This window comes from Oncorhynchus keta, chromosome 13 (assembly GCF_023373465.1).
Source record: "Oncorhynchus keta strain PuntledgeMale-10-30-2019 chromosome 13, Oket_V2, whole genome shotgun sequence".
Classification (NCBI taxonomy): domain Eukaryota; kingdom Metazoa; phylum Chordata; class Actinopteri; order Salmoniformes; family Salmonidae; genus Oncorhynchus; species Oncorhynchus keta.
Window position 1 is genome coordinate 32,478,692 of NC_068433.1, and position 27,213 is coordinate 32,505,904.

At 44.2% G+C, this 27,213-nt stretch overlaps 1 protein-coding gene across 1 annotated transcript in view; it reads left to right on the forward strand.

The window, feature by feature from the left end:
• Nucleotides 1-21,972, forward strand: part of col4a5 (collagen, type IV, alpha 5 (Alport syndrome)) — a 79,784-nt gene extending 57,812 nt beyond the window's left edge. Inside the window, exons 33-48 of the mRNA XM_052460006.1 lie at nt 202-291; nt 4,203-4,342; nt 5,250-5,376; nt 5,527-5,706; nt 5,910-5,960; nt 6,398-6,583; nt 10,623-10,756; nt 10,945-11,017; nt 12,256-12,327; nt 12,565-12,693; nt 12,910-13,008; nt 18,660-18,872; nt 19,157-19,334; nt 19,474-19,588; nt 19,915-20,087; nt 20,312-21,972. Coding sequence (XP_052315966.1) covers nt 202-291; nt 4,203-4,342; nt 5,250-5,376; nt 5,527-5,706; nt 5,910-5,960; nt 6,398-6,583; nt 10,623-10,756; nt 10,945-11,017; nt 12,256-12,327; nt 12,565-12,693; nt 12,910-13,008; nt 18,660-18,872; nt 19,157-19,334; nt 19,474-19,588; nt 19,915-20,087; nt 20,312-20,393 — 2,042 coding nt within the window. The 3' untranslated portion in view covers nt 20,394-21,972. The remainder of the gene's footprint in view (nt 1-201; nt 292-4,202; nt 4,343-5,249; nt 5,377-5,526; nt 5,707-5,909; nt 5,961-6,397; nt 6,584-10,622; nt 10,757-10,944; nt 11,018-12,255; nt 12,328-12,564; nt 12,694-12,909; nt 13,009-18,659; nt 18,873-19,156; nt 19,335-19,473; nt 19,589-19,914; nt 20,088-20,311) is intronic.
• Nucleotides 21,973-27,213: the final 5,241 nt, after the last annotated feature.

Below are 27,213 nucleotides of genomic sequence, written 5' to 3' on the forward strand. Positions count from 1 at the left end.
CCAGAATGATCTCTACTGAACACGAGCACAGTCATCCTACGTTTCCTGTTTTATTATGTGTCTTGCATCTTCGGGATGCTCAAACCAAATGGGTTTATAAAACATGCATATTTCCAAGTACCATGCATACCTCAAGATATGTTTCAGCCCCATAATGTCCTCTACTGAACACTAACTCCTAATTTCCTCTGACGTGTTCAGGTCCCAAAGGAGACGCAGGTATCCCTGGAGGATCAGGCTCACCAGGAGCCCCAGGAGCTAAAGGCAACATGGGAGAGATGGGCTTCCCAGGTGGGTATTAGACCGCCCCATATCCCCACCATCATGTGTTATAACCACATATCCCTATCATCACGTTCTATAACCTCATATCCCTACCATCATGTTCTATAACCTCATATCCCCACCATCACCATCATGTTCTATAACCTCAAATCCCCACCATTATGTTCTATAACCTCATATCCCCACCATTATGTTCTATAACCTCATATCCCCACCATCACCATCATGTTCTATAACCTCATATCCCCACCATCATGTTCTATAACCTCATATCCCTACCATCATGTTCTATAACCTCATATCCCCACCATCACCATCATGTTCTATAACCTCATATCCCCACCATTATGTTCTATAACCTCATATCCCCACCATCATGTTCTATAACCTCATATCCCCACCATCATGTTCTATAACCTCATATCCCCACCATCATGTTCTATAACCTCATATCCCCACCATCATGTTCTATAACCTCATATCCCCACCATCACCATCATGTTCTATAACCTCATATCCCCACCATCATGTTCTATAACCTCATATCCCCACCATCATGTTCTATAACCTCATATCCCCACCATCACCATCATGTTCTATAAACTCATATCCCCACCATCACCATCATGTTCTATAAACTCATATCCCCACCATCACCATCATGTTCTATAAACTCATATCCCCACCATCACCATCATGTTCTATAAACTCATATCCCCACCATCATGTTCTATAAACTCATATCCCCACCATCATGTTCTATAAACTCATATCCCCACCATCATGTTCTATAAACTCATATCCCCACCATCATGTGTTATAACCTCATATCCCCACAATCACCATCATGTTCTATAACCTCAATTCCCCACCATTATGTTCTATAACCTCATATCCCCACCATTATGTTCTATAACCTCATATCCCCACCATCACCATCATGTTCTATAACCTCATATCCCCACCATCATGTTCTATAACCTCATATCCCCACCATCACCATCATGTTCTATAACCTCATATCCCCACCATCACCATCATGTTCTATAACCTCATATCCCCACCATCATGTTCTATAACCTCATATCCCCACCATCATGTTCTATAACCTCATATCCCCACCATCACCATCATGTTCTATAACCTCATATCCCCACCATCACCATCATGTTCTATAACCTCATATCCCCACCATCATGTTCTATAACCTCATATCCCCACCATCATGTTCTATAACCTCATATCCCCACCATCACCATCATGTTCTATAACCTCATATCCCCACCATCACCATCATGTTCTATAACCTCATATCCCCACCATCATGTTCTATAACCTCATATCCCCACCATCACCATCATGTTCTATAACCTCATATCCCCACCATTATGTTCTATAACCTCATATCCCCACCATCACCATCATGTTCTATAACCTCATATCCCCACCATCACCATCATGTTCTATAACCTCATATCCCCACCATCATGTATTATAACCTCATATCCCCACCATCATGTTCTATAACCTCATATCCCCACCATCGCCATTATGTTCTATAACCTCATATCCCCACCATCACCATCATGTTCTATATCCTCATATCCCCACCATCACCATCATGTTCTATAACCTCATATCCTCACCATCATGTTCTATAACCTCAAATCCCCACCATCATGTTCTATAACCTCATATCCCCACCATCATGTTCTATAACCTCATATCCCCACCATCATGTTCTATAACCTCAACTCCCCACCATTATGTTCTATAACCTCATATCCCCACCATTATGTTCTATAACCTCATATCCCCACCATCACCATCATGTTCTATAACCTCATATCCCCACCATCATGTTCTATAACCTCATATCCCCACCATCATGTTCTATAACCTCATATCCCCACCATCATGTTCTATAACCTCATATCCCCACCATCATGTTCTATACCCTCATATCCCCACCATCACCATCATGTTCTATAACTTCATATCCCCACCATCACCATCATGTTCTATAACCTCATATCCCCACCATCATGTTCTATAACCTCATATCCCCACCATCATGTTCTATAACCTCATATCCCCACCATCACCATCATGTTCTATAACCTCATATCCCCACCATCATTTTCTATAACCTCATAGCCCCACCATCATGTATTATAACCTCATATCCCCACCATCACCATCGTGTTCTATAACCACATATCCCCACCATCATGTTCTATAACCTCATATCCCCACCATCATGTTCTATAACCTCATATCCCCACCATCACCATCATGTTCTATAACTTCATATCCCCACCATCATTTTCTATAACCTCATATCCCCACCATCATGTTCTATAACCTCATATCCCCACCATCATGTTCTATAACCTCATATCCCTGCCATCATGTTCTATAACCTCATATCCCCATCATGACCATTATGTTCTATATCCTCATATCCCCACCATCATTTTCTATAACCTCATAGCCCCACCATCATGTATTATAACCTCATATCCCCACCATCACCATCATGTTCTATAACCACATATCCCCACCATCATGTTCTATAACCTCATATCCCCACCATCATGTTCTATACCTCATATCCCCACCATCATGTATTATAACCTCATATCCCCACCATCATGTTCTATAACCTCATATCCCCACCATCATGTTCTATACCCCCACCATCATATCCCACCATCACCATCATGTTCTATAACTTCATATCCCCACCATCACCATCATGTTCTATAACCTCATATCCCCACCATCATGTTCTATAACCTCATATCCCCACCATCACCATCATGTTCTATAACATCATATCCCCACCATCATGTTCTATAACCTCATATCCCCACCATCACCATCATGTTCTATAACCTCATATCCCCACCATCATGTTCTATAACCTCATATCCCCACCATCACCATCATGTTCTATAACCTCATATCCCCACCATCATGTTCTATAACCTCATATCCCCACCATCACCATCATGTTCTATAACCTCATATCCCCACCATCATGTTCTATAACCTCATATCCCCACCATCACCATCATGTTCTATAACCTCATATCCCCACCATCACCATCATGTTCTATAACCTCATATCCCCACCATCATGTTCTATAACCTCATATCCCCACCATCACCATCATGTTCTATAACCTCATATCCCCACCATCACCATCATGTTCTATAACCTCATATCCCCACCATCATGTACTATAACCACATATCCCCACCATCACCATCATGTTCTATAACCTCATATCCCCACCATCATGTATTATAACCTCATATCCCCACCATCATGTTCTATAACCTCATATCCCCACCATCACAATCATGTTCCAAAACCTCATATCATCACCATCATGTTCTATAACCTCATATCCCCACCATCATGTATTATAACCTCATATCCCCACCATCATGTATTATAACCTCATATCCCCACCATCACCATCATGTTCTATAACCTCATATCCCCACCATCACCATCATGTTCTATAACCTCATATCATCACCATCATGTTCTATAACCTCATATCCCCACCATCACCGAAATGTTATGTTTATTGACCTGTCATTCCTATGTTCTACACACTGAAATATAAAGACTTGTAAAGACATCCCATAAGCCCGAGGTTTGGCCACTCTCAGCTCTCCATGTTCATAGAAACGCTGGCCGTTATGAATTGACATACCTGAATACTTTTATTTTGTTACAGCAGGTGTTCTGTAACAGTTTAATGATGGAAAAAACAACTATACAAATACAGTTTGATCCATATATTGATTGCTAGATTAATAACAATTAGTTAGAATGTTGTCACCGAACTCTATTTATCCGACTACACCAATCTTATTGTCCATTTATGATGATGTCACAGGACCCACAGGGGCGAAAGGAACTCCGGGTCAATCAGGTCGGTCGGGTGGACCCGGTAGTTCAGGAGCATCAGGGTTCCCTGGAGCTAAGGGAGAGCCCGGTTCCCCTGGCTTTGGTTCCCCAGGAGCTACAGGTCCCAAGGTATGGAACCCTCTACTCTAGAACCCGTTAGAACCATCTAGAACCATATAGAACCAGTACCGCATAGAACCGTGTGTACCTTTAAGCATAAGTCTAGATCTCTGTCCAAGTTTAGATGAGTTTACCTGTTTCAAAGGGAACTGTATACTCATTCTGAATGATATTTGAGTAATATGGAAAATCTGCTTCATCGTCTGCAATGCAACTTTCTCTCCCTCTCTCCTGCTCTCTCTCTCTCTCTCTCTCTCTCTCTCTCTCTCTCTCTCTCTCTCTCTCTCTCTCTCTCTCTCTCTCCCTCTCTCTCTCTCTCTCTCTCTCTCTCTCTCTCTCTCTCTCTCTCTCTCTCTCTCTCTCTCTCTCTCTCTCTCTCTCTCTCTCTCTCCCTCTCTCTCTCTCTCTCTCTCTCTCTCCCTTATCCCTCTCTCTTCCTCTCCCTCTCTCTCTCTCTATCCCTTATCCCTTATCCCTCTCTCCTGCTCTCTCTCCCTCTCTCCTGCTCTCTCTCCCTCTCTCTGCTCTCTCTCTCTCTCTCTCCTGCTCTCTCTCTCTCTCTCTCTTTATCCCTTATCCCTCTCACTTCCTCTCCCCCTCTCCTGCTCTCTCTCTCTCTCTCTCTATCCCTTATCCCCTATCCCTCTCTCTTTCTCTCCCTCTCTCTCCTCTCTCCTGCTCTCCTGCTCTCTCTCTCTCTCTCTCTCTCTCTCTCTCTCTCTCTCTCTCTCTCTCTCTCTCCCTTATCCCTCTCTCTCCCTCTCTCCTGCTCTCTCTCTCTCTCTCTCTCTCTCTCTCTCTCTCTCTCTCTCTCTCTCTCTCTCTCTCTCTCCTGCTCTCTCTCTCTCTCTCCTCTCTCCCTTATCCCCCTCTCTCTCTCTCTCTCTCTCTCTCTCTCTCTCTCTCTCTCTCTCAGGGTGAGCCCGGTCAGTCAGGATTCCCCGGACAAAACGGAGTAAAAGGAACTCCCGGAACACCAGGTCTTCCAGGGTTTCCTGGCGGCCCTGGCGCCAAAGGTGACCCCGGCCTCCCAGGATTCCAAGGTAACTAATGGTTACGGTGCTACGGTCTAACCACGAGCATTGGCTAGTAAAATAAGAATCATGTGTATGATATTCTTCCAAGCCTTCATATCATATCCAGCTACCTATGTCATTAAATCTGTCCGGCTGTCTTTCTGGTACTTCCTCTAGGTTCTCCCGGGATTCCCGGGCCTAAGGGTCTGGATGGTATCCCCGGTAACCCCGGTCTCAGCGGACCACCCGGTCGACCGGGAGAGAACGGCCGTGCCGGATCACCTGGGTTCCCAGGGGACAAGGGTCAGGCGGGTCGTGACGGAATCCCTGGACCAGCGGGAGTCAAAGGAGACCCAGGTAGTTGGCGTAGTCACTTAAAGGAGCAATCTGGGATTGCTGTCGACAATACCCCAAAGTTGTAGTCAAATTGATAAAACTAAATTATCCAAGGATTTAGCGCTTGTTATGGTGATATTATGCAGTAAGACCAAAGTGTTTTATTATTTGATGGATGTCTAAAACGAAACCCCTCTTTTTCCCATGATCGTCTTGTCCTACAGGTCTTCCTGGTTTTGGTGGCCCCGGTTCTCCTGGTCTCCCAGGATTACCAGGTGAGACTCACCCCCACCTGACTGACTGTCTTTGTTACTCTCACACAAACCATACATACACTCTACACTAGCTCCTGAATGACAGGCAAACCATCCACTACAGAGATCAGACGGTAGCTGATAACCGACTCTAGACCATATACAACTTAAATAGCAATCGCCATCTATTTTTCTACCAATAGAAGTCGACAACAACCACCACTACTCTACTAACTACTACTACCAACGTCCTGCAATCGTCACTTTACTTTATTTCCGTTGTTTATGCTGTATGTTGACTGTGTGTAAATCCCTCCAGCTGTGTTCTTCCTTTACATCTGTCTATTGCTGGCAGCACCATTTCACCAGGTCACAATCTGAGTGTGTGTCAATGTACTTGGTGAATAAAAGGGATTCTTATGAAAGGAGCTTGTGTTTTTGCCATCGGTTCCCCACAGGTGCTAAGGGAGATCTTGGCGCCCCTGGTTCTTCCGGTAGCCCTGGCTTCCCTGGTCAGAAGGGAGAGATGGGTTTCTCTGGCCTGCCTGGGTCCCCTGGCAGCGTTGGGCCCCCTGGCGCACCAGGTGTGGCCCTCCAGGGTCCCAAAGGTAACGCCGGCCCCCCCGGACCCCCTGGAAGAGGAGGTATGTTATGAATTGACCACTCGATCACTTTTTAGCCAATGTTGCTGCCTGGTTTTCTGGACATTTTGAAGTCTGGAGCCTCCTGGTTGTAGTGTATAGTATAGTTAAAAGTTTAAAATGTATCAAATTGTGGACTGGGAAGGAAATTCGAAAGATAGATTATTGATATATTTTCTCTCTGACACATGAGACACACACACACATACCCAAGTAAAAACCAGGCAGCAAACATGGCCTACCTGCAGCTCTTTATGTGAATGCTTTATGTTAATCCCATTGATTTGCATGATATGTGAACCTCTTTGTCAATCAACACTGGTCCCAGATCAGCTATATGTCACTGAGCATAAACATACACTGTCACTCAAATCACCATCGTTGTGATACACTGAGCACTGAACCGAACTGATTGTATCACCACCACCACCACTATGCAACCAAACGTCCCCCACCCCCTTACCCCCTCACTATACACAATGTTGGTGTGCGCCGCCAACACGCACCAATCACTGTGTCTCACTCGCCGTCTGGGTTCCAGCTACGCCCCCAACATCAGAGCATGGGGGGTGACCACACGTTGTTGTCTACGTCCTCCATCCATCCATCCATCCATCCATCAATCCAGCCATCTGTTTGTCAATCATCTCTCCATCCTTGTGTCTCCTCACCCCCTCTCCCTCCCCTTTCGGTTGCAGGGGGGAACGGATCCTGATCTGTCCATCTCTCCACAGGGTTGATGTGCGTGTGTCTCGTGTGTTGTTTGGTGTTTTATATCCTAATTGTCTAATTGTGTGACTTTGGTGTGAAGCAGACGAACTCGAGTCAAACCTGTAACAGGTCTAACTATGCATTAGAGGAGGGGTTTCAAAAGCCTCGAAAACAAATATTTGGTGGATTCAACAACAAAGAACCTAGACTATCTAGAAAGAAGATGTATCACCACCATTATCTAATAAAGTGAGAAGAGTGTTGTAAGTCAAAGGGGTATCGATGGGTTTGACTGAACGTATCCAATACAACGTTGGCGTAGTCGGTCAAATAGATCTCATTGGCTGCCCATAGAGCATTGAACCCCTGTATTATACAGTTAAGGAATGAACTATAACGTGTTCTCACTCTAGATCAGTGTCATCTATTAAGGGAATAATACACTGTTCAACTGAACACTGATTGATGATTGATTGATTTTATTAGCCAGCCCCAAAAAATATACATATTCACACAATACATACATTTTAAATACTTATTTCCATTGTGGTTCTGAGTCCCTAGACCACAACACAGTGGATCCAGTATTATCAATAGGCTACTGGAGTCTAGGTAAGACTGAGAAGGTTTGACTGTGACTCGTCTCTGTTTCTCCCACAGTGTGTCAGTCAACTGTTTGTCCTGCATGGGCCATGTGTGTCCAACCGTACCTCAGCACCTGAATCACAACGCCAGACTATAGCACAGAGTTGGGCTGTTAGAAGATTAAGACCACAATTAAACATGTTTTAATTCCAGATTTAATTCCAACTCCCTTAGGCTTAGTTACATTGATAAGGTGTCTAAAAGGAGATCACTATAGGTCTATAATTCTTTATACCAGGCGGTGTCAAACTAACTTTGACCTGGTGCCGCATTCGGTCTTGAGGTCCTGAGGGCCGCACTGGAAACCTGTAATATTTTCTCGCAGTCAAAATTTGCAAAAAAATGTTGTCCTCTGTCCATCATTTTTAAAAACATTTTTAGTGCTCCCCGACTTTCTAGCTTTCATTTTGGTTATTGTTAGTGAGCTGTAAAACCATCAACAACTATATGAATGCAGGTCCATTATAATTTCTACACAGTTTTGTGTAGAAATTAGTTTCTCCCCCCAACCCCCCCCTGCCAAAATAATATATATTTTAAAAATGACATTTAAAAAAAAAAAATTGACACCCCTGCTCTATGCCATCCTCTAAATCGATTTCCTCACATCACTTGCGCCGAACTTTAAGTAAGATTTTTTATCATCTTGATTCTCAAAATATCTCCCAAAAGTGTCTCTTACATTGGAGAGCTACGAATACACTGATTATACCAAACATTAGGAACACCTTCCACCTTCCCTTTGCCCTCAGAACAGCCTCAGTATGTCTGGGCATGGACTCTACAAGGTGTCGAAAGCGTTCCACAGGAATGCCGGCGCATGTTGACTCCAATGCTTCCCACAGATGTGTCAAGTTGGCTGGATGTACTTTGGGTGTTGGACCATTCTTGATACTGTTGAGCAGGAAAAACCCAGCAGCGTTGCAGTTCTTGACATAAACCAGTGTGCCTGGCATCTACTACCATACCCCTTTCAAAGGCACTTGCATATTTGTTTTGACCATTCACCCTCTAAAGGGCACACATACACAATCCATGTCTAAATTGTGCAATGATTGAAGTGCTTTTAACAAGTGACATCAATAAGGGATCATAGCTTTCACCTGGATTCACCTGGTCAGTCTATGTCATGGAAAGAGCAGTTGTATACTCAGTGTACATGTACATATATAATATATTATAGAGAGCTGTATTGAGCCCAGTACTACTAGCCCAGCTCTGTGCCAGGATAGGCGTCATCTCCAGTTGTGGGGGGATGAGAGCGATGGTATGACATGTACTTCCTGTTTCCTGTGTCTTGGCTCCACCCCCTGTGGTGTGGCCCCTCCCCCTCTGATGACACGTTCGTCCGTACCCAGGTCCCGAAGGTCAGAGTTCCAGTACACAGGCATCTGTTCTACTGCATGTTCTCCTGGTCTAGAATACAAATCTAGAACCCTTAACCTCACTGTGTTGCTGATTGATCTTGGATCTTGGATTTAGTATTTATGAATTATTTTATTTATTAATTTTCTGATCCATCCTTTTTTACTCCTGCTAATCTCACTTTTCTTCTGATTGAGTAGTCACACTGGTCAAATAACCATAACTAAAATGATTTGAACTTTTGCTTGAAATTATTTTGGCATGTTTTAGAATGTACAGTATGTGGTAACATACATCTTTCAATAATCAATACCTTTTTTAACAGACACTATTTCTGATGAATGAATTATTGATTAGCTGACAGACAAACCTCTAACACTAAAAACAGTCATTGTCATTCTGTTCAACTTGGAATTGACAAATGTCTTGAAAATGTAGTTGATAAGCATGAATTTAGCATGTAGTTTAAAGATAATAAGTTGTTAGCATTTTTTCCATTAACTTCACATATGTAAGAACAAGCACTATTTAGCTTTTAGAAATAAGTTCACTGTATCTTATATGTACACAGCCAAATCCCAAACAGGTATTAATTTAAATGAAATAACAATATTGAATCACAAACATAACATATGGTTTGCCCTGAGGTTTGGTTGTGTCAGACGTTAGCCTGATGGTGTATCTATCTATGCTAACTCTTGCCTCTTGTTTTAAACCCTTCACATTCTGCCGCACCGGCTCTGCTATTCCCGGAATTCTGGGATACCTAGGTCCTCCAGGTTAGAATCAATGGTTTGATGATGATGACCTTTGTTGTTCTCTTGTGATGAAACTGATCTGTGTACATTTTGTTTGGCCTGGTCCCAGATCCGTTTGTGCTCTTGCCAACTCGTTGCTGTCATTGTTAGCATGGTAGCACAAACAGACTGGCACTCAGGCTAGCATTTTGTTGATTTGGTTACAACTTAACCATTGTTGATGATTTGTTAACCACATTTTACTTTTCAGGATGGGTTGTGAAGCCTAACAAAAGACTATAGCCTACACAGACACTGTACACCCCGCAATACACAAAACACACTTGAACACACACTCAAGTCTCCTCCTTTATACTGTATTTATGCTGTTTTTAAATAGTTGTATGTACGCATGCAGTTTTATGCTATGTTGACTGTTGATGTTAGTGTTATACAGTAACCATGGAGATAGATCAACTGGATCTAGTTTTATCTCTATGGTTATTATTATTGTTATTTGTTATAATGTCAGGTTGAGATGAGTGTTATCTTTGATCTCTAACCTTTGACCTATTCGTGCGAAGGTCCTCCTGGCTCCGAAGGTCCCCGTGGCCCTGTCGGCAGCGGAGGGACCAAAGGTGAGAAGGGAATTTCCGGAATTCCTGGATCGCCTGGTTTCCCTGGAGCGAAGGGAGATTTCGGATCACCCGGATTCCCGGTAAGGAACCAGTCAACTTAGATCCTTGGATCTCCTTCCCCCATTGATAGCAGGATGTGTCAAATAGAGACACTTACTCGGGGGATAGGGGCTATGGGTTGCTTTGGGATTGTATGAAGTAAATTGAACATTGCATCTGGGATTGGGATATTACATGACCCCTGGCCTCTCTCCTATCATGTGACCAGGGTAATGCTGGCCTTCCTGGTGGCAAAGGGTTGAAGGGAGACATCGGACTGCCTGGAGTTCCCGGATTCCCAGGTCAGTCAGGAATAACGTTCCCATTCCTAGTTGATCATCAAACATTTCTGTAAAAAAAATGATAAAGCCTCGCGTTCTTATTTTTTTAAAATTACTTTTGCACTGTTGGTGTTAGGTGCACTTGATTCAGCAGCCCTAGTACCGATAAGGCAAAGTGTTTACATTTTGAACCATTTCATGTGTCTGAAGGTAGAACCCCGCCAAGGGGTCCAGAGAGCAAATCAAGTGTACCTATAGGCCTACCACTGGCCAATCAGATAGCTCAGATCACTGTGTCTGCAGAGTTTCCTCACGCCATAGACAGCAAGGTTGATAATATGAGATTTCAAGGCTTTCAAAACCATGATTAGAGAGAGACTCAACGAAAACAGCGAAGAGCTGATGTTTTTATAAGTAAGTTTGTGTTTAAGTTACTCCGCACTGTCAACACTTTTGGTTCAACACTTTTGTAAGCCATAAAATGTGCGTTCTTCCTACTTCCACTCACCCTACAACCAGCACCTCAGCTGCAACGAATGAGTGCAGATTGCGTTGTTATTATTGGCGGCTTGTATCTTTTTTAATACCGAGGAATATTTCACTTTCTCTGGTCATAGGACTAACATCATGAATTGGTGCATGAGGAAGAAATAATGCAGTTAGACTTAAGTTTCGCCATTAGCTGGAAGACTGTGTCTCCTTTTCTCAGCAGAGGGAGGGAAAAAGGAGGGACGGTGAGTCGTCGGGCGAGAGGTAGCTGCTCCCTCCCTCCCTCCCCTCAGACTGACCATCAGATGCAGGCCGTCTGTCCATAAGAAAAAAAGTGTATTATTATGTTCACTCAGCTGCGCCTCACAAGTAATAGAACAAATGATATATTACCAGTGTGATCATATACCTAAAACGTGTAAATAACATTTCAAAATGGTCTGAGAAGAACAATATTGGCAGGGCAATAAAAGTGTAGCCAATATGCAGTGATAATGTATTGGGCCTACAGCCTATTGCACAAACATAATTTCTGCAAAACTGTTTTTAATTGGTTAATGTTAGGCTTAAGTTTTTTAAGTCATGTAAAAAAAAAATATCTGAGTGGTAGTTCTCGGCTTGAATTTTGAAAAGGTTTGTGACCACTGGTATGTAAATGTCCCATCATAGGTATCTCTGTAGACAATATTCCCTCATCTCCCTTATTTCCCTTCCTCTCCACCTCTCTCACTACTCCCCCCCCTCTCTAAATCTCTCCCTCTCTACCTCAGGACCAAAGGGAGATTCTGGAATCCCTGGACCATCTGGTCTCCCTGGAGACCCCGGAGATGGTGGCCCTGCTGGTGAGTCTTCACCCCTCATCCCCTCTGCGCAGGCACACACACACACACACACACACACACACACACACACACACACACACACACACACACACACACACACACACACACACACACACACACACACACACATACACACATAGACACACCTACACACACTCCCAAAAACTCTGACTGCCATCTCTGGTGTACCCCGCTCCTCTTCTCTGAAACCTCTCTCGTTGTCATCTTTGATCTCAGGACCCCCAGGTGACCCAGGTTTTGCTCCAGCCCCCATCGTGCTGAAGGGAGAGCGTGGCTCCCCCGGCCCTTCAGGTCTACCAGGCGGGCGTGGTGCCACAGGACCCCCCGGGCTGGAGGGACTCTCAGGTCAGTGGACTGTCACACCCAGTGTCTGTTTGCCAAAGGAGAGTTTTATATTCAGTTCATAAAGTTAATTACAATTAGCTTAATACTTACCAGAGGATGCTTGAAGCTGCAGTTACCTGCAGTTCGTTATCATTAGCTAGTTACTAGAGCTAGCGAAGAGAGATTTCCACTTGGGAGGTATATAAGGTCACTGATGAGTCCTCTGGTCTGTTCCAGGTCAACCCGGTCAGCCAGGAGACTCCGGTCCTGAGGGACCCCCAGGATTCAGTGGAGCCCCCGGCCGCAAGGGAGACCCAGGACCCGCCGGACAGCCAGGTAATTCAAATCTCTCTTACACAGACCTAACCTTCCATTGTGTATATCAGTTAGTAGTCATATAGTATTAGTCAATAGTCATTACAATACGTAGCTCTAGAAGTGTAAAATAAACTCAAATCAAGTCAACTTAGATATAGTATTGTTCATTGAGTTCAGTGAGTTAATTGATAGGACAAACAAGATTGAGTACTAAGACAGACCTTAGTCAAATACATGCACTTTTGGGACTATTTCATTGCGTCCATTGTACCTGCCAAACCAAAATCAAGTATTAGAAAAGTACACTATATATACAAAAGCATGTGGACACCCCTTCAAATTTAGAGGATTCAGCTATTTCAGCCACACCCGTTGCTGACAGGTGTATAAAACCGAGCACACAGCCACGCAATCTCCATAAACAAACATTGGCAGTAGAATGGCCTTACTGAAGAGATCAGTGACTTTCAACTTGACACTGACAATAGGATGCCACCTTTACAACAAGTCAGTTCATCAGATTTCTGCTCTGCTAGAACTGCCCCGGTCAAGTGCTCTTATTGCGAAGTGGAAACGGCTAGGAGCAACAACGGCTCAGCCGTGAATTGGTAGGTCACACAAGCTCACTGAATGAGACCGCTGAGTGCTGAAGTGCGTAGCGTGTAAAAAATTATCTGTCCTCGATTACAACACTCACCACCGAGTTCCAAACTGCCTCTAGAAGCAACGTCAGCACAAGAACTGTTCATCAGGAGCTTCATGAAATGGGTTTCCATGGCCGAGGAGCCGACCATTCGCAATGCCAAGTGTTCAGCTGGAGTTGGTTAAGGCTCGCCAGCATTGGATTCTGGACTCTGGAACTTTGTGGCAACAGTTTGGGGAAGGTCCTTTCCTGTTCCAGCATGACAATGCCCCTGTGCGCAAAGCGAGGTCCATACAGAAGTGGATTGTCGAGATCAGTGTGGAAGAACTGGCCTGCACAAAGCCCTGACCTCAACCCCATCGAATACCTTTGGAATGAATTGGAATGACGACTGCGAGCCAGGCCTAATCTCCCAAAATCAGTGCCCTTCCTTACTAATGCTCTTATGACTGAATGGAAGCCAGTCCCCACAGCAATGTTCCAACATCTAGTGGAAGAGTACAGGCTGTTAAGCAGCAACGGGGGGTCCAACTCCATGTAAATGCCCATTATTTTGGAATGAGATGTTCGACAAGCAGGCGTCTACATACTTTTGGTCATGTAGTGTGTTTCACATTTTAACCCAGATCTGTCAGAGAAAACCATATTTTGGCCAAATGTTCCTTCATGTTGGAACCATTATTAATATTGACACATACAATATCTTAGCACATCTTCAAATCAAATCAAATGTTATTTGTCACATACACATGGTTAGCAGACGTTAATGCGAGTGTAGCGAAATGCTTGTGCTTCTAGTTCCGACCATGCAGTAATACTAACAAGTAATCTAACCTAACAATTTCACTACAACTACCTTATACACACAAGTGTAAAGGAATGAATAAGAATATGTACATATAAATATATGAATGAGTGATGGCCGAATGGCATAGGCAAGATGCAGTAGATGGTATAGAGTACAGTATATGCATATGAGATGAGTAATGTAGGGTATGTAAACATTATATAAAGTGGCATTGTTTAAAGTGGCTAGTGATACATTAATTACATCACTTTTTCCATTATTAAAGTGGCTGGAGTTGAGTTAGTATGTTGGCAGCAGCCACTCAATGTCAGTGATGGCTGTTTAACAGTCTGATGGCCTTGAGTTAGAAGCTGGTTTAAATTCTCTCGGTCCCAGCTTTGATGCACCTGTACTGAACTCGCCTTCTGGATGATAGCGGGGTGAACAGGCAGTGGCTCGGGTGGTTGTTGTCCTTGATGATCTTTTTGGCGTTCCTGTGAGATCAGGGGGTGTAGGTGTCCTGGAGGGCAGGTAGTTTGCCCCCGGTGATGAGTTGTGTAGAGAGCCTTATGGTTATGGGCGGAGCAGTTGCCGTACCAGGCGGTGATACAGCCCGACAGGATGCTCTCGATTGTGCATCTGTAAAAGTTTGTGAGTGTTTTTGGTGACAAGCCGAATTTCTTCAGCCTCCTGAGGTTTACATTTTTTTTTCACCTTTATTTAACCAGGTAGGCAAGTTGAGAACAAGTTCTCATTTGCAACTGCGACCGGGCCAAGATAAAGCAAAGCAGTGTGACACAGACAACAACACAGAGTTACACATGGAGTAAACAATAAACAAGTCAATGACACAGTAGAAAAAAGAAAGTCTATATACAGTGTGTGCAAAAGGCATGATGAGGAGGTAGGCAATAAGTAGGCCATTGGAGCGAATAATTACAATTTAGCAGATTAACACTGGAGTGATAAATGAGCAGATGATGATGTGCAAGTAGAGATACTGGTGTGCAAAAGAGCAGAAAAGTAAATAAAAAAAACATTATGGGGATGAGGTGGGTACATTTACATTTACATTTAAGTCATTTAGCAGACGCTCTTATCCAGAGCGACTTACAAATTGGTGCATTCACCTTATGACATCCAGTGGAACAGCCACTTTACAATAGTGCATCTAAATCTTTTAAGGGGGGTGAGAAGGATTACTTTATCCTATCCTAGGTAGATTGGGTGGTCTATTTACAGATGGACTATGTACAGCTGCAGCGATCGCTTAGCTGCTCAGATAGCTGATGTTTAAAGTTGGTGAGGGAAATAAAAGTCTCGAACTTCAGCGATTTTTGCAATTCATTCCAGTCACTGGCAGCAGAGAACTGGAAGGAAAGGGGGCCAAATGAGGTGTTGGCTTTGGGGATGATCAGTGAGATATAAACGTGTTGGAACGTGTGCTCCAGGTGCGTGTTGTTATCATGACCAGTGAACTGAGATAAGGCGGAGTTTTACCTAGCATAGATTTATAGATGACCTGGAGTAAGTGGGTCTGGCGACGAATATGTAGCGAGGGCCAGCCCGACGAGAGCATACAGGTCGCAGTGGTGGGTGGTATAAGGTGATTTGGTAGCAAAACGGATGGCACTGTGATAGACTGCATCCAGTTTGCTGAGTAGAGTGTTTGGAAGCTATTTTGTAGATGACATCGCAGAAGTCGAGGATCGGTAGGATAGTCAGTTTTACTAGGGTAAGTTTGGCGGCGTGAGTGAAGGAGACTTTGTTGCGAAATAGAAAGCCGATTCTAGATTTGATTTTGGATTGGAGATGTTTAATATGAGTCTGGAAGGAGAGTTTACAGTCTAGCCAGACACCTCGGTATTTATAGTGGTCCACATATTCTAGGTCGGAACCTTCAAGGGTGGTGATGCTAGTCAGGCGGGTGGATGCGGGCAGCGAACGGTTGAAAAGCATGCATTTGGTTTTACTAGCATTTAAGAGCAGTTGGAGGCCACGGAAGGAGTGTTGTATGGCATTGAAGCTCGTTTGGATTGTTAGTTAGCATAGTGTCCAAGGAAGGGCCAGAAGTATACAGAATGGTGTCGTGTGCGTAGAGGTGGATCAGGGAATCGCCCGCAGCAAGAGCGACGTCATTCATATATACAGAGAAAAGAGTCGGCCCGAGAATTTAACCCTGTGGTACCCCCATAGAGACTGCCAGAGGTCCGGACAACATGCCCTCCTATCATGATTCCATATGTGTTATTTCATAGTTTTGATATCTTCACTATTATTCTACAATGTAGAAAATAGTAAAAATAAAGAAAAAACGTTGAATGAGTAGATGTGTCCAAACCTTTGACTGGTACTGTATATCACTCCTCACCTATCCAGCTGGTCTGTGGTGAGTGTTCTAGCACAAAAACGGTTGCTGTGCATCACCCACGTGGGTGCTACACATTTGTGGTGGATGAGGTGAGTTTACCTCTACTATGTAAAGTTTTTTGAGTACCTCAGTTGGTAGAAAAGCACTATATAAATCCAATCAATTATTATTAAAATAAAAGATATTGTAAGCCCTGTTTAGCAGGTACAGTGCCTTCAGAAAGTATTCACACCCTTGACTTTTTTTAAATTGTGTTACAGCCTGAATTAAAAATGGATTACAGTTAGATTTTGTGTCACTGGCCTACACACAATAACCCATGATGTCAAAGTGGAACTATGTTTTTAGATTTATGAATATCTGAAATGTCTTGAGTCAGTAAGTATTTAGCCCCTTTGTTATGGCAAGCCTAAATACGTTCAGGTGTAAAAATGTGCTTAACAAGTCACATAATAAATTGCATGCTACATTTTAATCCGTTTGGGGTCCGCGGACCGATGCACTTGTATCTTAAACATTTGAATCGGGGACCGCTATGGTGAATCGTTACATCCCTAATTATAGCACATCTAAAGCTTTCACACTGGCAGTTTGATTCTAATCTGATAGTTTTTCTGAGTTTGATACAAATCAGATTTCTGGCCATGTGACTTTTGTCTAAACAGTTCAATCTGATTTAAAGTGGTTTGTAGACTGTTTTTTGGCATATATTGTTGCATGCTAGCAACTCTGTTGACAGTTTGACAGGAACTTAGTATTACTAGCTTGTTAATTGTTTACAAACAAATTTGAGAATGTGCTAGCAAGCTAAACTGCTACCTAGCTAACTAGTTGACTGTTGTTGCTAGCCAAAAATGACTTGTTTTGAAAGGTGGATCATCTTATCCTTTGAGGCTTTAGTGTTCTTACACCCCGATTTCGAACATTCGAAGCAACTGGGAGAGTTCCATGGCAGGCGTAGTTGTGACCTTAGCTTGCTACATAACTTCTGATTGAGTGGGAGCACGAGCATCACCACCAATCAGCCAACACTACTTACTGCACACACACCCGCCATTACCATCTGCAAATGATTCAAGTCTGAACATACACAAATCTGATTTGGACACGTGTAACTCGCTGTTTGGACAGTCAGTCTTCCAAAACTGATTTTTTTTTAAAAGATTTGAGCATACTGATTATACAGATCATTGTAGGACATCTTACTGATTATACTGATCATTGTAGGACATCTTACTGATTATACTGATCATTGTAGGACATCTTACTGATTATACTGATCATTGTAGCACATCTTACTGATTATACTCATCATTGTAGGACATCTTACTGATCATTGTAGCACATCTTACTGATTGTGCTGATCATTGTAGCACATCTTATCTTACTGATTGTACTGATCATTGTAGCACATCTTACTGATTATACTGATCATTGTAGGACATCTTACTGATTGTGCTGATCATTGTAGCACATCTTACTGATCATTGTAGGACATCTTACTGATTATACTGATCATTGTAGCACATCTTACTGATCATTGTAGGACATCTTACTGATTATACTGATCATTGTAGCACATCTTACTGATCATTGTAGCACATCTTACTGATCATTGTAGGACATCTTACTGATTATACTGATCATTGTAGCACATCTTACTGATCATTGTAGGACATCTTACTGATTATACTGATCATTGTAGCACATCTTACTGATTATACTGATCATTATAGCACATCTTACTCTGCCAAGAACTTTACTCTGCCTACGGTATTGGTGTAATCAATCAATGGTATTATACAATTCATTGAGTTGGTAATGTTCCCCATGCTTTGTCTTTTATCCCTTCTATCCCCTGTTCCCAGGTGAGCGTGGATATCCCGGTCCCCCTGGTTCAGATGGCCTGCAGGGCCCCCCAGGTCCATCTGGATCTGCCTCTGTGGCGCACGGCTTCCTGATCACCAGACACAGCCAGGGCGAGGACGTCCCCCTCTGCCCAGAGGGCACCAGCCTCATCTACGACGGCTACTCTCTGCTCTACGTACAGGGCAACGAGAGGGCACACGGACAGGACCTGGGTAAGGATGGAGACTGGAGTTATATATACAAGCTGGGACACAAAGACGCCTGCACACACATGCGTGGTCGCACACACACACACACACACACACACACACACACACATAGGAAATAGTTCAAAGCTGGAAAATCTTCCAAACAAATTATTAAACTCTCCTCTCCTCTCCTCATCCTCTCGCCCCTCCCTCCTCCCCGTCATCTCTCCCCATCCTCTCGCCCCTCCCTCCTCCCCTTCATCTCTCCCCATCCTCTCGTCCCTCTTTCCTCTACTCCCTCTCTCTAGGAACTGCTGGTAGTTGCCTGCGTCGGTTCAGCACCATGCCATTCATGTTCTGTAACATCAACAACGTGTGTAACTTTGCCTCCCGTAACGACTACTCCTATTGGCTGTCCACACCCACGCCTATGCCCATGACTATGGCCCCCATCACCGGAGAGGGCATCAAACCTTACATCAGCAGGTAGAGAGGGATGGAGGGAGGGGGAAGGGATGGAGGGACGGAGGGCATATAGAGGAGACGAGATACAATAGGGGACTGTGATTTGATCATGTCTGAGTGTGTGTATTTAACCACTCCTCTGTGTGTGTGTGTGTTTTAGGTGTGCGGTGTGTGAGGCCCCTGCCATGGTGATAGCTGTACACAGTCAGACCATTCAGATCCCCACCTGCCCCAGCTACTGGGAACCACTGTGGATTGGATACTCCTTCATGATGGTACACACACGCACACACACGCACGCACACACACACACACACACACACACACACACACACACACACAGACACAGACACAGACACACACACACACACACACACACACACACACACACACACACACACACACACACACACACACACACACACACACACACACACACACACACACACACACACACACACACACACACACACAAATCAAGTTTGACATTTTAAGTGTGTTTAAGTCACCATATGAACACACACATTTACCTTTCTCCACCAATCCCCTCCCACTCCCCTCCTCCTCTCCCTCCCTTCCTCCCGCTCTCTTTTTGTAACAGCACACTAGTGCTGGTGCTGAGGGTTCGGGTCAGGCTCTGGCCTCCCCTGGCTCCTGTCTAGAGGAATTCCGGAGCGCTCCCTTCATCGAGTGCCACGGGCGGGGAACCTGCAACTACTACGGCAACTCCTACAGCTTCTGGCTGGCCACCGTCGACCAATCAGAAATGTTCAGGTACGAGAGAATGTTGCAGAGATTATGATGGGTTTTTTCCCCTCAGTAATTGATTTATTGAATAATTGATTGGTTGATTGATCCTGAGTAATGAGAAATTACACTGAAAGCATTAGATAATGTAGTTATTTGCTTGAGATGGGTAGTTTTCATATAAAATGTAAAGATCCGAGTGCCCATTCAGTGATGCCAAACCCTGACCTCTAACCCCTGACCCCTAACAGGAAGCCACAGTCGGAGACGCTGAAAGCAGGTAACCTGCGGACGCGCGTCAGCCGCTGTGTGGTCTGTATGAAGAGGACGTAACAGCGCAGCGGCAACCGTTGCTGGGGACAACCGACAACGAACATGGCGGCGGCGGAGGGGTGGTGATGATGATGTCTCCGTGACAAGGTGGAATTCCAATGGTGTATTGTCTTCCGGAAACAACAACTTAAATGGTGCTACTGTGCAACACAGCAACAAAAGAAAAAAACGTTGAAAAAATGAATCTAGTCTTTTCTTTTTTAATACCTCAAGTACGTCAAAAAGAAACACAAAAAAAAACATGAAAGGTGCCTTGTGTGGCAAAAGTGCATTTTATTTTTATCTTTTCAAAATTATTATTTTGTTTCAACAACAAGAAAAAATATATATTTAGATTTTCCGTACAGTACAGAGGGTGGTACAAACATTTCATTTTTAGACAGATTTTTTCTTTCATTTTTTCTTTCATTTTTTCTTTTTGTGTTTTACAAATGAGTGGAGTTGTCTCCGTGTTACCAAATCGGCACTTTGACGTCGGAACATCAAAGAGAAGAGATGCACTGATGAGCTTTCTTAGCGAGACTGCGTTTTTCTAGGTTTTCATTTTTATTAAATCTTTCTGTTATTCTTTCCTTTTATCTCGTTTTTTCTCTTTGGTGGTACTAACACTGCTGTCTCTCCCAGCCTGTTAACTCTAGGCCTCATTTCTCTTTTTGTAAGTAATTAAATGTGTATATTATGTAAAACACCTTTATAGTTGTAAGACATAAAACAGGTACTTAGCTATATTATGAATTTCTGGGTTGATTTTGTTTGTTCACTTGTCTTCACTCATTTAATTGATTCATGTACTCATTCACACACTCGTGTTTTCACTCGCTCACATATACACACACTCATTCAGATATTGTACATCTATAAATGAAACAGTATTTTATATATATATATATATATATATATATATATATATATATATATATATATATTTAAAAATAAAAAAGTATATACACTTTGGCTGCGGGCGGGAGTTTATTTTCCATCATTCATTATTTTTATCTCCAAAAGGTAATTTTTTTTCATATTTCACAAAACTATTGGCATGACAACGAAACTGAGTAAACAGAGTTTCCCTGCCAACCAAACAAAAACCCTATCCTATTATGATCATGTACTGTGTATGATAATGCCAATCACTCAAACTTTTGTATTTGATTTCTACTAGTAATCTATCGTTCGATAGTTAAATGGGGGGTTAGAAAATGACCCGATTTCATGCCATAATAAAATTCACTCCTGAAAATGTATATTATTGATATGAATTCACATCTTAACACTGGTCTAGGTTGTCCCACTATGAACGAGCGTGTGGTAGGTATGCATGTAATGTTACGTACTGCGAGAATAGACTCAAATAGAATTTGTTCTATTCTTTCTTTTTCTATTCTACGGTCAACGAGGAGAGCTGTGGGGGGGAAGATTCTTCCTGTGATTTTCAAATCTTATTTTGAATTTGTAATGTCATCATGGGGTGACATTTATTCATTTTTTAAAAATCTGTTTTTTTTTATTTTTGTTTATGTTATGTTATCCAGAAGTTGTTATAAACTTTTAAGACTGAAAAATAAACCCCATGTCCATCGTTTTGTGTGGAAACATTTCTCCCCTAACTTGGAACACTTAAGTGCTCTGTTCCAGTACTTTGACCAATGTGTTTCTGTGCATTGTCTTATCAACATGCCTGCAGCTCACATAATAAACTTGAATCCTACAGAGCCAGACAATCCTATGACAGACAACGACTTGGGATATTATATAATAATAATGCTTTTAACGTGTGTTACAGAACATCATCTCAAAGTCAATGAAAAGTAAAACAAACAACAAATGTAAATTGAGATGGTATTGAGATTGAATGTCTCAATTAGGCTTCAGGTGAAAGGCTGGGAGTTTGAGGCAGTTTGGATTGGAAAGGCAGTGTAGCTTCGGCGGAGGTGGAATCGATGGTCAGTTTCTCCATAGGACCTGCTTCTCCGTAGCTACTGGTTGTCCATTGCCGAACATGTAGCACCTACATGGGTCATGCCACAGCTGCTGAAAAGGACACGGGAAGTCACAACATCTTGGCAGCATTTAAGAATAGTCCCTGAAAGTCTTCTGTCGTCTCTGGACACAGCATGCAGTACTTTTTGTAAATCCTTCCTGACAGATTAAACAATAAAGCAGGGGCTGCATTATTTGAATCCAAAACAGCCAACTAGCTAGCTATAGGCGTAAGCCAAAAAGAATGATGAAAGTCAGAGTCAAGACCATGAGATGTAAGTGATCAACCCCAAACATTATTTAAAAAATGTGACGAAAAAATATGAAAATAACAAAATTATGTACAATATTTACAGAGCTCTCTGCCTAGGCCAGGGGGTCCACATTGTTTTTATATCAATATCAAATATTTTCTGGGTAACATTTAAGTACTTTACTGTTAATAGTTTTCCATTAAAATTGAAAAAAAAAAATATTTTTTTTAGCAAAAACATTTCTCAAGCAAGAATTTTGTTTGGGCTGTCTGGGTGTGTGGTCTGAGAGGGGAGGGGAAAACTTAAAACTCTCTCTTATAGGCAGAGAGGTTTGGAGCTCTATTTGTTATTGGTCTATTAGTCTTGTGTTGCCATACCTCCATAACCACCTCATTATCACACCTCCCTTGGAGGTCTAGAGAATTATGTTTTGCAAAAATGTTTTGAATGAGAAGGGGGAAGCTGAGCCCCAATATGGCGACTGGGGTATGCGCGTGTGGAAAGGAGTGGGTGTGTCGAAAGGAGTGGCCATTTCTAAAGCAAGCAGGTAATTGTTCAGATATTACTGCTCCGCCTAACCTTCTGCAAGCTCAGACTCAACAGACGATACCCTGTCCGGGGTAGATAGTAAGAAGAATATGGTCCAGTACATTTACATTTACATTTAAGTCATTTAGCAGACGCTCTTATCCAGAGCGACTTACAAATTGGTGCATACACCTTAAGACATCCAGTGGAACAGCCACTTTACAATAGTGCATCTAAATCTTTTTAGGGGGGTGAGAAGGATTACTTACCCTATCCTAGGTATTCCTTGAAGAGGTGGGGTTTCAGGTGTCTCCGGAAGGTGGTGATTGACTCCGCTGTCCTGGCGTCGTGAGGGAGTTTGTTCCACCATTGGGGGCCAGAGCAGCGAACAGTTTTGACTGGGCTGAGCGGGAACTGTACTTCCTCAGTGGTAGGGAGGCGAGCAGGCCAGAGGTGGATGAACGCAGTGCCCTTGTTTGGGTGTAGGGCCTGATCAGAGCCTGGAGGTACTGAGGTGCCATTCCCCTCACAGCTCCGTAGGCAAGCACCATGGTCTTGTAGCGGATGCGAGCTTCAACTGGAAGCCAGTGGAGAGAGCGGAGGAGCGGGGTGACGTGAGAGAACTTGGGAAGGTTGAAAACCAGACGGGCTGCGGCGTTCTGGATGAGTTGTAGGGGTTTAATGGCACAGGCAGGGAGCCCAGCCAACAGCGAGTTGCAGTAATCAAGACGGGAGATGACAAGTGCCTGGATTAGGACCTGCGCCGCTTCCTGTGTGAGGCAGGGTCGTACTCTGCGGATGTTGTAGAGCATGAACCTACAGGAACGGGACACCGCCTTGATGTTAGTTGAGAACGACAGGGTGTTGTCCAGGATCACGCCAAGGTTCTTAGCGCTCTGGGAGGAGGACACAATGGAGTTGTCAACCGTGATGGCGAGATCATGGAACGGGCAGTCCTTCCCCGGGAGGAAGAGGAGCTCCGTCTTGCAGAGGTTCAGCTTGAGGTGGTGATCCGTCATCCACACTGATATGTCTGCCAGACATGCAGAGATGCGATTCGCCACCTGGTCATCAGAAGGGGGAAAGGAGAAGATTAATTGTGTGTCGTCTGCATAGCAATGATAGGAGAGACCATGTGAGGTTATGACAGAGCCAAGTGACTTGGTGTATAGCGAGAATAAGAGAGGGCCTAGAACAGAGCCCTGGGGGACACCAGTGGTGAGAGCGCGTGGTGAGGAGACAGATTCTCGCCACGCCACCTGGTAGGAGCGACCTGTCAGGTAGGACGCAATCCAAGCGTGGGCCGCGCCGGAGATGCCCAACTCGGAGAGGGTGGAGAGGAGGATCTGATGGTTCACAGTATCGAAGGCAGCCGATAGGTCTAGAAGGATGAGAGCAGAGGAGAGAGAGTTAGCTTTAGCAGTGCGGAGCGCCTCCGTGATACAGAGAAGAGCAGTCTCAGTTGAATGACTAGTCTTGAAACCTGACTGATTTGGATCAAGAAGGTCATTCTGAGAGAGATAGCGGTAGAGCTGGCCAAGGACGGCACGCTCAAGAGTTTTGGAGAGAAAAGAGAGAAGGGATACTGGTCTGTAGTTGTTGACGTCGGAGGGATCGAGTGTAGGTTTTTTCAGAAGGGGTGCAACTCTCGCTCTCTTGAAGACGGAAGGGACGTAGCCAGCGGTCAGGGATGAGTTGATGAGCGAGGTGAGGTAAGGGAGAAGGTCTCCGGAAATGGTCTGGAGAAGAGAGGAGGGGATAGGGTCAAGCGAGCAGGTTGTTGGGCGGCCGGCCGTCACAAGACGCGAGATTTCATCTGGAGAGAGAGGGGAGAAAGAGGTCAGAGCATAGGGTAGGGCAGTGTGAGCAGAACCAGCGGTGTTGTTTGACTTAGCAAACGAGGATCGGATGTCGTCGACCTTCTTTTCAAAATGGTTGACGAAGTCATCTGCAGAGAGGGAGGAGGGGGGTTCAGGAGGGAGGAGAAGGTGGCAAAGAGCTTCCTAGGGTTAGAGGCAGATGCTTGGAATTTAGAATGGTAGAAAGTGGCTTTAGCAGCAGAGACAGAGGAGGAAAATGTAGAAAGGAGGGAGTGAAAGGATGCCAGGTCCGCAGGGAGGCGAGTTTTCCTCCATTTCCGCTCGGCTGCCCGGAGCCCTGTTCTGTGAGCTCGCAATGAGTCGTCGAGCCACGGAGCGGGAGGGGAGGACCGAGCCGGCCTGGAGTATAGGGGACATAGAGAGTCAAAGGATGCAGAAAGGGAGGAGAGGAGGGTTGAGGAGGCAGAATCAGGAGATAGGTTGGAGAAGGTTTGAGCAGAGGGAAGAGATGATAGGATGGAAGAGGAGAGAGTAGCGGGGAGAGAGAGCGAAGGTTGGGACGGCGCGATACCATCCGAGTAGGGGCAGCGTGGGAAGTGTTGGATGAGAGCGAGAGGGAAAAGGATACAAGGTAGTGGTCGGAGACTTGGAGGGGAGTTGCAATGAGGTTAGTGGAAGAACAGCATCTAGTAAAGATGAGGTCAAGCGTATTGCCTGCCTTGTGAGTAGGGGGGAAGGTGAGAGGGTGAGGTCAAAAGAGGAGAGGAGTGGAAAGAAGGAGGCAGAGAGGAATTAGTCAAAGGTAGACGTGGGGAGGTTAAAGTCGCCCAGAACTGTGAGAGGTGAGCCGTCCTCAGGAAAGGAGCTTATCAAGGCATCAAGCTCATTGATGAACTCTCCAAGGGAACCTGGAGGGCGATAAATGATAAGGATGTTAAGCTTGAAAGGGCTGGTAACTGTGACAGCATGGAATTCAAAGGAGGCGATAGACAGATGGGTAAGGGGAGAAAGAGAGAAAGACCACTTGGGAGAGATGAGGATCCCGGTGCCACCACCCCGCTGACCAGAAGCTCTCGGGTGTGTGAGAACACGTGGGCGGACGAGGAGAGAGCAGTAGGAGTAGCAGTGTTATCTGTGGTGATCCATGTTTCCGTCAGTGCCAAGAAGTCGAGGGACTGGAGGGAGGCATAGGCTGAGATGAACTCTGCCTTGTTGGCCGCAGATCGGCAGTTCCAGAGGCTACCGGAGACCTGGAACTCCACGTGGGTCGTACGCGCTGGGACCACCAGATTAGGGTGGCCGCGGCCACGCGGTGTGGAGCGTTTGTATGGTCTGTGCAGAGAGGAGAGTAGGAGTGACATTTTGGGAAAAAGTGGAGCCTTGTCTTTTGGCGGATCCATTTGTGGTTTCAGGGTGGGTGACAAAGTTCAGGGTGGGTGACAAAGTTCAGGGTGGGTGACAAAGTTCAGGGTGGGTGACAAAGTTCAGGGTGGGTGTAGTTCAATAGAGGTCGGTGGTACCTTAATTGGAGAGGACGGGCTCGTGGCAATGACTGGAGCAGAATCAGTGGAATGGTATCAAATACATCAAAAAACACACAGTTTCCATGTGTATGATATCATTCCATTCGCTCTGTTCCAGACGTTATTATGAGTCGTCCTCCCCTCAGCAGCCTCCACTGGTGCAGTTGAATCATTGAAGGTAAACTGTAGTGGACATGTGATGTTTGTTTGTGTTTCTTCTGACCAGAGGGAGCGGGTGCTCCGTGTCATGCAACTTGGGTCAAGGTCTTCTCCTTGCTTTGCTCTTAGGAGCAGGGCACCATTGAAATGAATGATTTATAGGGTTGCGTTAACTGTGGAGGTGGAGATGGAGATTACTGCTCTACCCAAAATTACAATCAACTCATTGCAGCATTATCGCAAAAATGGAAGAGGCAAGTGGAAAGGGGAAAAATTAAGGAACTTGTCTGTCAGCCCTGCATTAAAGACCAAAATTGGCTAAATACAATTGCGATGAATAAAAAACCATACCAGTTTAATTTAACGACCAAAAAATTTAAAGCAGTGCCATATAGATTGCAAAATAGTTGGGAAGAGATTTTCGATGTACCGATTCCATGGCACATGGTTTATGAACTGATACGCAAAACGATGGCGGATTCAAAACATATCATTTTTCAATTTAAATTATTGTACATAATTCTTGCAACCAATTAAAATGTTATATATATATATG